At 39.4% G+C, this 13,540-nt stretch overlaps 1 protein-coding gene across 2 annotated transcripts; it reads right to left on the minus strand.

The window, feature by feature from the left end:
* Positions 1-634: 634 nt before the first annotated feature.
* Positions 635-13,092, minus strand: spopla (speckle type BTB/POZ protein like a). 2 transcript variants are annotated; one of them, XM_034110153.2, is made up of 12 exons: positions 12,898-13,092; positions 11,583-11,665; positions 9,622-9,739; positions 9,186-9,307; positions 8,700-8,851; positions 8,460-8,587; positions 6,806-6,983; positions 5,574-5,629; positions 5,231-5,353; positions 2,813-2,955; positions 2,651-2,704; positions 635-2,150 (listed from the first exon to the last, which is right to left on the minus strand). In XM_034110153.2, exons 3-12 carry the CDS (start codon positions 9,697-9,699, stop codon positions 2,006-2,008), a joined length of 1,179 nt encoding a protein of 392 aa, XP_033966044.1. In that variant the 5' UTR covers positions 9,700-9,739; positions 11,583-11,665; positions 12,898-13,092; the 3' UTR covers positions 635-2,005. The 2 variants fall into 2 exon arrangements, with proteins under 2 accessions (XP_033966044.1, XP_033966043.1); XM_034110152.2 differs by lacking the exon at positions 12,898-13,092 and adding an exon at positions 12,622-12,874.
* Between the last annotated feature and the right edge of the window lie 448 nt (positions 13,093-13,540).

A 13,540-nucleotide genomic window follows, 5' to 3' on the forward strand; every position in this document is an offset into this window, starting at 1 on the left:
ACATAAATTGACCAATTTGACCATGCCCACATTTATATTAAAGCATCTAAAGTTCTGGCACAGTGCAATTGTCCACCGCCTCTTTAAAAACCTCGTTTCCAATGACAGAACACATTTCCAAGTGTGACCACGCCACTGCAGGCATCTCCTCTTTCAAGCATAACAGCTAGTGGAGGAAAGCGAAATATAAAAGGTTGGAGAGACATACTAAAAGCATAGATGGTATCGGGTCTCTTCCTGGATCTGTGCCGAGAGGGGCGGACGGGCATCAGCGCGCCGCTAATGAAGACGTCTCTGTTCCGGCAGGGAAGAGCGGCCCCGTGTTCACTTTAATTAGAGTCTGTGCAGAAACATTCACACACAACACAAGAGGGAAAAAGGCCTTTCATGTGCTGTAAAGGTTCAACATTAAACATGTTCCTATGCTAATCCAGAGTGAGCACATTCTTTTGATTATCTCGGTGTTATTTTCTAATCTTGCATTTAAAAAGGGGAGAGGGAAACAAATAATAACCTCAGCCTGACACTCGCGTCCATTAACACGGTCATTGAAAATGAAACGGTTTGGAAAATAATCACCGTTCCTCCAACTGACGGGTCTTGTCAATGGGTTCAAACAAGAAAAAAAACGCTCTTCTTCAGGCTGCTGGAAAATGGTTTAATGGGTTAATGCAGGCATTCTTGCAGACAACATCTTCATCCTTTTTGCTTCCAAACAAAAAGAAGTTTCAACATCTCGACATGACTCTGAATGATGAGTAATACCATGTAAAAACGATGCTACTCTTTTAATTTACAAAATCCTCTGAAGTGTCGGTCACACCACACTACATACGAGACGGACTGGATAAACATGACAACCCCCCCCATTCAAACACAGAATAACATTGCCAGTAGAAGTGATGCTCAGCATCCTACAAATATCCAAGCATGTTAGAGGAAATTGTTTTTGCACATACTCAATCCATGTCATCCTGCACAGAAATGTCAGATAATTGCAGAAAAATAAATTGTTAAAAACAAAATTGGTACTTGGACACTTTCTTTGACGATAACATGACCATGCATTAGTTTCTCCACGTTTTAGTTAACCACAATATATTGAGAATATATAATATCTGCAAGGTGGCGATACTAAGGACAGAAATTCTCAATTTAATCTATAACAGTTCACAGACGTATGATCTGGAATATGCCGTTCAGATGGGAGACCGAGTAAATACTTCCAATGTTTTAATATATTAGGGCCGAAGTATAGACACTTTCCGTCTCACGTGTACTTTAAGGGTCGACTTCATAATGGCAGATTACATCTTTTCCCCACAAATACGCAATAGAACAGACTTTCTTGTACACTGGTCTTCTGAAGATGGTTCAACTGTCATTTACATAGAAATGGTGCCATCAATATGGGGCATACACATCTTTTAAAAAGTGTAAAGAACTGACCTTGCACTGAAAGAGTTCATGCTTTTTAATGTCTAGTCACAAAACGGGCTAAACATTACAAATATATAATATTTCCCATTTAGTATAACCTTTGTTACGTTCCTATAGAACTCCATATCAAAATGACTATTCATGGGAACTAGTGCAACCTGGAGGAGGCCTGTTCTTTGTGACAAGGCAGGCACAGAGTAAAATAGACAAAGTACTCCGGAGCAGCTCCAGAGCAATGGCAGATATATTAAGGCCATTCCTTTTTTACATTACAGGGAAAAAAAGAGTAGCAGACAGCTTGACTTGCTACCCGCGCTGAACAGATTTCAGTTGGGGCAGCAAAGCAAGCAAGCAACACCAATTTTTACCAAATTGTTTTCCTCCCGATCTGCTGATGTGAGTCGTCCAAGTGCCAGCCTCCCAAATCCCTGGTCAGAAAGCTCCACTCTTCTGTGTTCAAGTGTGTTCAGTTTTGGTGGAAATAAAGAGTGGTACCCTCGCTAGTCCTTCCTTTGTAAACCCATGCTTCACACCTCCAGTAAAGTCCTGGGGCACAGTCGGGCGGTCAGGACTGTTTTAGGCGTTTCCTGGGAAGACCAAAGGGTGGGCACTGTGCTGAAGCCAGGGCGCGGAAGGCCTCGGCTACCAAGTGGGGGTGGGATTGGATCATTGACTTCCAGCCTGCAGTCTCCATTATGTCTGTAGCATGACTGTAAGCAGAGGCGAAATGGAGTTAAGACATGACAATGTGCACATTAAAAATCAATAAGCATAAATGAGATGGTAATGACGAAGCAAATAAGGGGCACTTGATTCGAGTGTCGCGTGGTAAACTTTAAAAGGGCCATTAGCGCTTTCTGTGCATAGGTTGAAATTAATGTGGGAATAGAAACCACACCGTGGAATACAAAAAAGACAGAAATACGTTTAACATGTCAAGGTGCCCTGTGACAACGCACTACATCACCTCAGAGAAACGCTTTCCTTTGCTGCCTTCTTTTTAGAATTTTCCAAAATATTCCATTTCCAGGGTTTATCCAGCTATGAGTCTATTAATAACTTGGATACAAAGATATGGAGCTTCAAACTGAAAAGGCAAATAGCACTCTGTCTGCCCGGGCTAAAACAATGAATTCTAATGCATCTGGTTGGGGGGAGAGATAAGAGGGTGTTATTAATCTTGTGTCACATATATCAGCTAATTACATACTTGCTATTCCAGTTCTTTCCATCTTTACAGCCCAGCTGTCTCAGGACACTGCACCTATGGCGAGGAGGAGATAAAAAGGTAAGCATTCAGGGCGGGTAAACACAAATGGCAGCAGGAATTTATCACTGGAGGCTTTTTTCCTTTTCTTTTTGCGATACTTGCCTGTTGATAAAATCTATGGCTTGTGCTTTGAGCTGCTCGGCACTGTGCAAGTCTGCGAGGATGAGGGTGTCGGCCACGTTCTCCACTGAAAGGCTGTTGCACAAGGCCTCCTCACACATGACCTTTAAACGCTCCAGAGCGTACTGGGGTCGCGGGGGAGAGGAGGGACACAAAAAGCAGTTGTTACACCCTTGATGCAAATGTGGGTTAGGGTTTTGTCTAAACTATTCTGAAAACAAGCTCCAACGAGTTGATCAGGATCCAAGAGCAGCTGGCTCCTATATGTGTTTTGCAAGGTTTACAAACAGGAACGACCTAGTTCACCACAAGGCATATCTGATTTCACTCTAGCAATGAGTGAGAAGTAGGGCTGTTGCTCAAAGGTCTGGTTCTCTATTCAGTAATAAGCCAAGAACAAATTCATGACGAGTACTTTATTCTTAATCTAAGCCTAAACAAGGGGAGCCTGTTCTTATGTGAAAGAATATTGTATCGTCAAGAAAAGGATTTGGGAGCTCATATGATGCTTCAGTCACCGAAGAAATATTGGCAAAACTTGCTTTTATAAAGTAGCATTGATTAGAAATAAAACCTCAAGCTGATCAAATGGGGCTTTATAATGTTTACATCCGATCTGGGGACTGAGCAGCAAAGATCTTAATTTGCCTATATGTGATGTCATGTAGTGTTATCTTATGACATCAAGTTATCGTAAAATACGTTTTTTTAACATACATTTCTTTAAAAAATATTTATAATTTGTACCCTGTATGTGTACCCCTGATGTCAATGTGTTGTGTTTTGTGTATATAATGAAGGATGTTGGCATATATTATCTTGAATTAAAAAAAGGCATAGCAAGAGTTCCCTCGACAAAAACAGAGTTTCTTTGTCATGATGTTATTCCCACACTGCCAAGAGTAAACGCCATTTCAGCAGCATGCTCATCGCTTGTACACAAAGATAATGGCTGACAAATATTTAATTATTGATCCACACATGCCCTAGCACAGTGGTTCTCAAATGGGGGTACGGGGACCCCTAGGGGTACGTTGGAGTACTGCAGGGGGTACGTGAGATTTATTTTATGTTAATGAAAAAAAAAACATAATTAATGCATTTACACAAACTACTAATAGTAGATTAACTACTTTATTCAAAGGTTTACAGAAACTCTGGATAATAAAATGGGGGAAATAAACGGGGTGCTCTCAATAAGTGACCCGACAGTAAAGAATAAATATATGTATAACTAGTATAGCTAGTTCCAGAGTAGATAAACTATCTAAGTGTGTTGGGTCTAACTGTGTATTTAATTTTGCTCCACTCAGCGGCCCGTCACAGCGGCGGAGCTGTGATCATGCAGAGCTGCGTGTTCTCCGTCAGCAGCAGCTGATCCGATATCTGATCTCTCTCTCTCGCGTCCGGTTATACTTCTCTCGTGTTTATGTCCAAATCTATCAGATCTAGCTAGTTCTAGTTAATGATATGACTGCCTGCTTATCAAAAGGACCTAAACAATAAGCAAAGTATAGCGCAGCATTATGCATATAGGAGGGGTCAAAATCCCATGCATAAAATGCTCATATTTTTTTCTCTTCATTCCTCACACCCTAAAGAAATAAATATACCAATTTTAGGAAAAGTAAGGAAGTTTGAGCAGTGTGGGTTTTATATGAACAGAGTTACACATATTTCAAAACGCAAAGTGTAATAACTGCAGTTGGCCTCCCTGTCAGAATGACAAAGATCCTCAGTGAAGCACAAGCCCATGTTTCTCACTAAATTGTAAGTACAACTTATTAAAAAGATCAGTTCAATGCAACTAATGTCGTCTTAGTGTTATTGCATTTTGTTAAAATTGGTTTGCCATGAATTTAGTGATGGATTGTAAACATTTGAAATGTAGCATTTAAGTGTTTCTCAGTTACGATGTTTTAATAAATCAGACACTGATGGTGCAGCGCTGTACCTCTTTATATGGGCTTTTTTTCCTTAACAAATTGTTTTTGCGTTGATCAGGGGGGACTTGGCTGAATTTTTTCCCCCCAAAGAGGGTACATTATTGACAAAAGTTTGAGAACCACTGGTCTAGCAATCCACTCAGTAACATAAATCTGTAGTTATTAGACAGTCTCAAAACAGCCTTACAAACACACAGTAGGATGTGATGAAGAATGATGGTGCTGTGTGAAATTATAATTCGTACACACTGAACCATCATGTTCTAAAGATGAGCAAACAAATCAGAGGAGATTAGCCTTTTAGCTTTATTGAACTTAGTGCTGGCCTGTTCACTAACGGCAGGCTCCAACAATTCATTCAATCAGTGTACTTAGCACACCACCCTTTTTCTCAAATGATGAATTGGTTTCTTGACACCAACATTCTTCAGACATTGCACAGGACGACACTTACTTTATCTGCAGCTGCCAGCAAATTGTCTGCCATCTTCTCCAGGTTGGGGGCCTTTCCTGTATAGATGAAGCCCATCATTTCCTTAAAGACATCCGGGTCTACGTCACTGATGTCAACACGGTTCTGCAAGGGAACACAAAAGGTTTCTTTTATGTTGCACATGTTGGGAAAACTCCCAGAAATAACACTCACTAGCACAGAGTTAAGACGCAGCTACATGTTATACATGACCGAGCATTAATGTCTGTAAATGTTGGAACTGTTGCATTTGTGGCACAACATCAAAATATTAGCAAAGTAGCATAAGCCTTGACAAAATGCAGAAGTAACTAATTATTCTTACCTTTTTACTCTCCTCCATTTCATGTTCGAACATAGCATTGAAGACAGGTGACCTCGCTGTGGAAAAAAATAAGAATAATTAAGCACTTCTGAATATAATGACCAATCAACATCTTACTAAGCACACAACATGTATCCTGATTTGTATTAATAGGCATAAGACACAGTTGTCTTGTAAAAATAAAAAGGTTCAGTTCTGATCTGGAATCAGTTTTGAACTATGAAAGTCTTGAAAGGTTGAGCTAAATCCGTATAGCTGCCACTTTGGCCCAATCCCAAACCACGCCCTACACACTCCATGATGGAGTGAACTCTGTGGAGAGACACTCGCAGCTCAACGAGGCTCCCTCCTGTCAGATGGAGGGAGTAAATACAGCAGCAAGCTTTGGGACGGCCTCGCCTCTCTCCGGCAGAAACAGGAAATGCCTTAACTGTATGTAACAACGGTTTCAAATCAGCATCTCTTAGACAAAAAGTTTAAATGAATAACTCAAATAAAACTCTAAACATCTTTCATTGTGTTAAAGAAAAAAGCCTGATTTTTTATAAGCTTCTTAGTTTTTGCAACAGTCTGTAAATATACACAACTTTATAATAAAATGCACATATTTACCTTTTTCTAGACTAAACACAGGTATGATCCTAAGTTAAAACATATGAGGTCATCATGAGGTTGTTAACATCGCAGTTTATCAGTGGATGTTTGCTGGAACTACTTGTTAACAGCGTGTTTCCTGACGGACACACACAGCGTGACTCCGGTCAGGTAGAGACCGGTCTCCAGTCAGCACCGCTGCAGACTCGCTGTTTGAGGGCTTGATAGCCCACTCCCCCTCCACACTCGTTGCTTTGGAACAGCACTTAATGTGGCGGACCCTCCGCGCGAACGGAGGGGTAGGGGCCGGTTTGGGATTGGGCCTTTGTCAGTATTTTCCCCCTGTCCACTGCAGCTGCCACCATGTCTAATGACGACACGCAGGAGAGGAGAGCAGCCGCTCAATCTCCTGGATCCCAGCGTCATCTGGGTCAAGCAGGGCAACGCAGGGGTAGTGGGGATTAGAGCCAACTGCAGAACTAGTCTCTACAAATCAGGCCGGGAATACAGAGCCTCTGTAGCCTTTCCATGTGCTTAGAACTCTTCACCAGAGGCCATTAAGAAGAGGAGTAGACGTGTCTTGCTAGGGCCGTTTTGGGGGATTCTCTCACGTTTGCTGGGTCTGGGTCCGGTCTTACCTGCGAGGATGGATTTGTGGGCTTTGAACTCCTGCCCCCCCACGTAGAGGCTACAGTCCGTGAAGCGTGAACACTCCCACAGGTTCCCCAGGTCATCAGACAGCTGACACTCCGGTACCTTCAGCATGTTCATGTTGGACTGGCCCGAAATGTTAACAGAGTCCTGGACAACGCTCACCTGTACAGGGGAAACAGCACAGAGAGAACAAAGTCTCATCAACAACCTAACAAATCGGGCAGGAACTATATTTGACGGAATAGGATTCAGTACAATTAGTTTGAGATTAGATCCATTAAAGCATATTTTTCAAGACTCTGCAGTTGGAGGACTTGCAAAAAACAATTGATATTGGAATAATGAACTTTGCTGAAACACCTAATTGATGAGAAAAGGCATTTTGTCGTTAATTTGAATGCAATTTGTTTATTTGTTTAAGTGGCAATTTCCCTGGAATTGTTGAATCTGTGTATCTGCAGTCTGGCACACCGTCTGCTCCTGGTAGTATTTGGCCAAATTCATTTAAATCAAAATCCATTGACACCTCATTTAACTTGTCCTTTGTAAGAAAACTTCACGAGACATTTATTCTTCACGACACACCGAATTCAATTATTTCCAAAACAAGCATCGCTGTAAATGATTTAAGATGGGGGAAGCATTTCACTTCCTAAAAGCTTAATGTCATCTGAAGCAAATGTCACAGGTGTGTTTGTAGTTAAATGGCACGGCGGCTTACACTCAGGTGTAAAAGTGGTCATAATAAGAATTAAGAGACTCCAGCCTTGATTCACTTAATGTTAAACCAGGGGGATAAATGCTTCAATGCAACAGGGATTAAGAGGCTTCATCAAAGAACGAAGAATGCAACCATTTAGTCATTTCTATGACAAATAAAAACAAAACAGCAGCTCAGAAATATGGCACTGCATGCAATGAGGAAAACAGAAGCGTAACAAAAAACATCATAACAAAAGGTAGGTACAACAAAATGTACAGATAAAAACATCAAAGCATAAGTACTAGATGGCACATTTTCTTCCCTCAAACGATAAATGATACTGAGATTGCCATGACCTTTGGACAGATCAGAGTATGGATGGGAGGTGGAACGTGTGCATACAACATTTTACCAAATGTCAGAACAGTGTTGCCCAGCAATATCAGCTGCATTCTGGGTGAAATAATGGCATTCATAAGATATAGTCACCACCTCACAGTTGTGTACCTACGTCAAAAGTTTCAGCTTACATCCATCAGTACGTCTGACCAAAGTGTCAACTCTTGATATTTGTATCCAGACAAAACATTTGTGCAAAACCGTCATATGAATAATTGAGTTATGGGAACAAAAAAAAACATTCTGTGGAGTCAGTGAAAAAAAATCAAATTAGTTCATTATTCTAAATGTGAAAAATATCCTCCGTTTGTTCCCGAGATACCGTGTTGACAAGAAAAGGTACAGAAGTGAGGTCACAGTGACCTTGACTTTCGGTGCCCAACATCTAATGCTAATCCACTCCAGGCTGAGCTTTCACTTTCTCAAGAATAGGGGGGTGTTGAGGGACAACCCAAAAACGTCATAAGGCATCCCAAAGAGACTGTACTTCTTCATATTAAGAGTACACTCAAAGGAAAGAAGTGTAGATGAATTACCTCGCAGAAGAGGGTGAGCTTGTCATCCGGTAAGAGGCCATTGGCTTCATCAAGGAGGAAATCTCTCCTAATAAATTTTTTGAAACCCCAGTCTTTGCCTTGGACAAATCTATATGCTCTTTGGCTTTCTGCAACGAGAAGAAAATAAAGCCATGTCTTGATATTGCATTGAACAAAAAGGAAGTATAAAAGTACGTAAGTATAACTACACGTGGTGATGTTCTGGTTGCTTGTACTCACCCATTGCTTTTGTCTCTTCTCTTTTAGCGTTCAACAACGAAAACTTGAACTTTGCTCTGACTTCACTTTTTGGACAACTAACAAGCAGTAAATACAGTGACAGATAATCTTTGCTTTCATCATCGAGTCCCTTGGGATTGACTCGCAGACACCTGGAAAAGAAAACATACCACATCAGTCACATCTCAAACTAGGACCACAACATTCTCAACTGCTTTGAGCACTTTAGTGAGAACGCCAGACTGTGACGAGCCTTCAGGGGAGATTCTCTCTTGGTTTTAAAGACAGTCCAACGTGTGTAGAGTTCCCACAGTGCAGACATTTATGTTTAGGTGAATAAAAGGGTATGAAACTGTTCAGTTAGATAAATGCAACAAGCTAATGATAATCGTATGTGGTTTTACAAGCCAACAATTGTTTATAAACTATCTGGGGTTTTCGCATCGTTGCAAATATTATAGTCAGAGGTTTTGCTTGAGTACTGACCATTTCATCTTGTCATTTGGGCCCGAGGAGAAGGTGGAGCTCTTCAACACTTCCCCCATTTCTTCTCTGCAAAAACTAAAGTTGTTTATGGTCCACATGTACGAAAACTTCACCACTTTGACCTTGAAAGAAGAAACATGCAGAACCAATCAGACCCAAGTTTTTTTTTAAATAAAGTCAAAAGTAAAAGATGGAATATAATGGCTTGTCGTGCCAATTCAAGCTCTTTAAATAAAATAAAAAGAAACAATGTCTGACAATCCAACCAGGATTACAGTAATTTGTTAAAGTTAACATTTTGGCTAAAAATGGGCCTCCCCTCTAAACATAAAAAGCTAAAATCAAATGATTGGTAGTGTGACACTATTTAAAAACATAAATTCAATTGAACTTTTTTGAATTGAACATGATTTGATGAGTTTAGTTCTGTCCATACCTGTGTGTAACACCAGCTCTCTGCCACAGGTCCACTTGACATCTCCCCAGGAGGGGGAGGGGTGGGAACCCGTGACATCACTGGCTTCGGGGTACCACTCACTTTCGTCCTTAAAGCACTAATCATTCAAAAAGAAGAAGTAAGAACAACAACAATTACACGCAGGGAATAGATTCCCTGATAAAACTGCCGGGTCAAAGTAAGCCAGACAAAACAAAGATGGTAAAATGATTCACATAATTTGAATTGGCCAAATTCAAAAGCTCAATGTATCCTAAAGTCTTGTACTTCAATGACACGTCACATTTTTGAAATCAGTTAGTAGCATAAGAAGAATGTAAATGCTCTCTATTGTAAGCTTTAGTATGTGCAGGGATGAGTATTGCAAATGTAACCATGGTATATAGTAAATAAAATGTTTGTGATATGTAATAAAAGTGCTCACTTAAATGTAGATTCACTGAAAAAACAAAGCCCCTTTCCTTTCACAGCCCTTACTATGCAGCCAGATGAATGCTCATCCTTACCTCTAAAAGAAGCTAATCTCAATAAACCAAAACAACCAATGAAATGACATTCCTGACATACAAGGGTGTGACAAGTGGTAGGTCTGCATTATTCCCTAAGAAACCAAAAATTAGCTGCAGCCAACTTGGCCTCAAAAGGTGAACTAATATGCATTGAAGGATATTCTTAAAACAAAAGACAGGCGTTCATTTAAACAATGAATGAAAAGTCTTGCTTGCTATAAATATTCCTCCATGTAGTTGTGGCCTTTATTTGATCCCTTCCTAACACTTTCAGTCCTTCCTTCTTTCACAGACATTAAAGACTTTTTGGGCCGCAGTGGATGGATAGTAAAAATAAATGGGAATTGTGTACTCTGAAGACCTCCACTTTGGAAGATACACTCATTGTCTCAGCCAGCTGCTCCTATTGGCTTCAAGTTAATTCTGGAATATATTTCTAGAAAAACGAGGACTGCAGCTTTCACCCTCATAACATGCAATGAAACTCACTCGAAATTATTTCTACAGGTAAAATGAGTTTGAATAATCAATTGACTATAGTTTTACTCGAACATCCCTTCCTAGATACATGAATACTAGAGCTTGAAGTGTGATTCCATGAAGCGGTGTGCCAGATTGAGCAACAAATTCACCTGAAGAGACTAATCTTACATTGCAAAGATTTTAACAAAATGTAGGTATAATCTCTGAGCAATTCATTTTGAAACAGAAATATAGGTTGTCATCTTTTCAGTTGACCTTGCTAGTGAGCCTGTGGGGATTAAAGCAAATGCAACATGTTGTTTTAAGCTATATAGGCAGCCATTCTTTTACAGGAAAATGCCACATTAATTTCACCTCAGTGGCAAAACTGTTAAGTCATAACCTATACCCAAGCCAACGCAGGAACTGCTACGTTCACACAGGCCATGATTGCCATCGCAGAAACATATTTGCAAATATCCCTCCTAGCTTGAAACTGAAGAGACATCCTCATACAAGTGTCAGATCCTTCATCTAAGCCTCCTAACCCCATGTGTTTCACAATATACATGTCCTGTAAAGTAAACTTGCATGTGTCACTGTTGTTCTTCATGTGTATACACTGGGTTGATTTCCAGCTTTTCCACTATTTACATTAACCTTGTTTTTTATTATAATCTTGTTTGTGGCTATACATATGTCTTATCTCATAATGAGTGAGATAATGTGCACTGAGGACCATGTATACAGGGACTATAAAAGGATACAGTGTGTATGTGCTTTTAAATCTCATGAAGAATATATAATACTGATAGAAAATAGGAACATATTTAAAGCTAGTGATGATACAGATATTTGCTAGCAAAGACAAGTTTAACAACTTTTTTGCAGAATAAAAAAGCAACTAAACATCTTTAGCTTATAATATGTCAACAGAATCAAGCAGAGAGGAAATTAAAGCTTCATCACCTCTTGAATAGTTGAAATGTATAAAGATGCAATGTTTCTAAGTTATCACAGGATCCCCCATGGCCCCATCTTCATGTTCCACTCTAGGAGGAAAAAAATAGAAATGGACACAATAAACCTTAAAGTAATCAAAGTGAGCCTCAAACGTTATTGAAACCTCTAACAATAACGTCACAGTTCTCACATGAACCAGAAATGACACATATACTTGGATGCAAATGATCCCACTGACAATAAAGTGACACCACTGGAAAAATAGATCTTTCAAACGAGTGAAAAATGCCACGTTATTCAAATTGAGGGCAACAGTTAACGTTGAGATAGCAGATTGATAGCCCACAGAGCTAGGCCTTAAGCGTGTTAAATGTTAACTGCTTTTGTACACTTTATCGAATAGCCTAGCATACAACTGATTGTGCGGCCTATTAGCCAGATGGTTAAATTAGCTAACCTCAAAATTCACCTGCAACTTTGTTTGGCTAACACATTAGCATGAGTGGTGCAACATCGCCCAACACAACACAAATGATGCTATCCGAAGAGGCAACAAGCTAGTTTGCATAACGTTAGTTTGGAGTTGGATTATCACATCCTTACTTGGTGCACAGCATACTTTAGCCTATATACTTTAGCACATCATACTTGTTTAGCGGATGTGTCTACCATTAATACAGAACATCGAAACCACTAGAAAACAACAGCTCAATAATAGCGTAACATCAGCTAAAGTGTCAACATTAATCTCCAAAACATCATCAATATCTCTTTACGGTTTTACTTCATCGCACTTGCCGTCCTTTACAATTGCAGCTAGTTTAACTAAGAATGATATTTTAAAAGAAAAATAATTACATCACGTGAATGTGTCAACTGTGTGTGAAAGACGTATTTAGCTAACACAAGCTAACATTAATGTTATAACAAGATTAATGTTAACTTCACTTTAGCTCAGACCGCAATTGCAGCTAACACTGATCAGCTACCTTAGCACAAATCACATTAACAATCAATCTGTTCACATATAAGACGGCTGACTTACATTAGTTACGTTACGCATTGTTGCAACACAAAACAAGCTGAGGATACCTCACGTTATATTGGTAATGTGCTGTTTAGACCCCGCATTAGCCGGTGTAAAACAAAGGGCCTTCACTGATCCCTGTGACAGGATGCTAACTACCGAGCTAACGTAAACCCTCACGTTTTGGTACAATCTGCTGGTGGGAAAACAACAGCGGCTAACTAGCAGCTAGCCGAAGCTAATATCTGCACTGGCTGTTCACAAAAAGTTTAAAAAGAGATAGTGACTGCGTACCTTTCAATTTCATACTTCCATATATATCGAATAACGCATATAGCTTTGTGTCACAGTCGCTCCTTTCACCCTCCGTTACTTTAAACTCTTTTTCACTCAGTCTCTTCACAAGGTTTCTTTGTCTAATTTGTATCTGTGCTAGCTTACATCTGTCTAGCTGGCCGGTAGCTTTACAGGCTAGAAAATATATATCGGTTGCGCATGCGCGAAGTTGGATCACATCCTGCTTTTTCTCATTTTATTCGCTTTTTCAGACATAAACACATGTGTTATTATTGAATAGTTAACAATATGCAACTATTAAATAATAAAAAGGACAATAATAAAAATTATAATAATAATAATAATTAGAATAACAAGAATGATAATACAAATAATAATAATAATAATAATAATAATACATTTAATAATAAGAATCATGAATATGATTAATATGTTCCTGAATTAAAGTTATATTCACATAATATAACTTTATCATTCTATGAAAGGAACTTACATTCAAAGTTTACATTCATTGCAGAGCTCCACTATACACTCTGAAAATGGCTTCTATGTATAATTTTTTTTTTAAAACAATTTTTATATAAGTATCATGTACTTTTTATTTGTTTTTGGTCCCTGTTGATGAATATACAATTATTGT

The sequence above is a fragment of the Pseudochaenichthys georgianus genome, chromosome 21 (genome assembly GCF_902827115.2).
Source record: "Pseudochaenichthys georgianus chromosome 21, fPseGeo1.2, whole genome shotgun sequence".
Lineage (NCBI taxonomy): Eukaryota > Metazoa > Chordata > Actinopteri > Perciformes > Channichthyidae > Pseudochaenichthys > Pseudochaenichthys georgianus.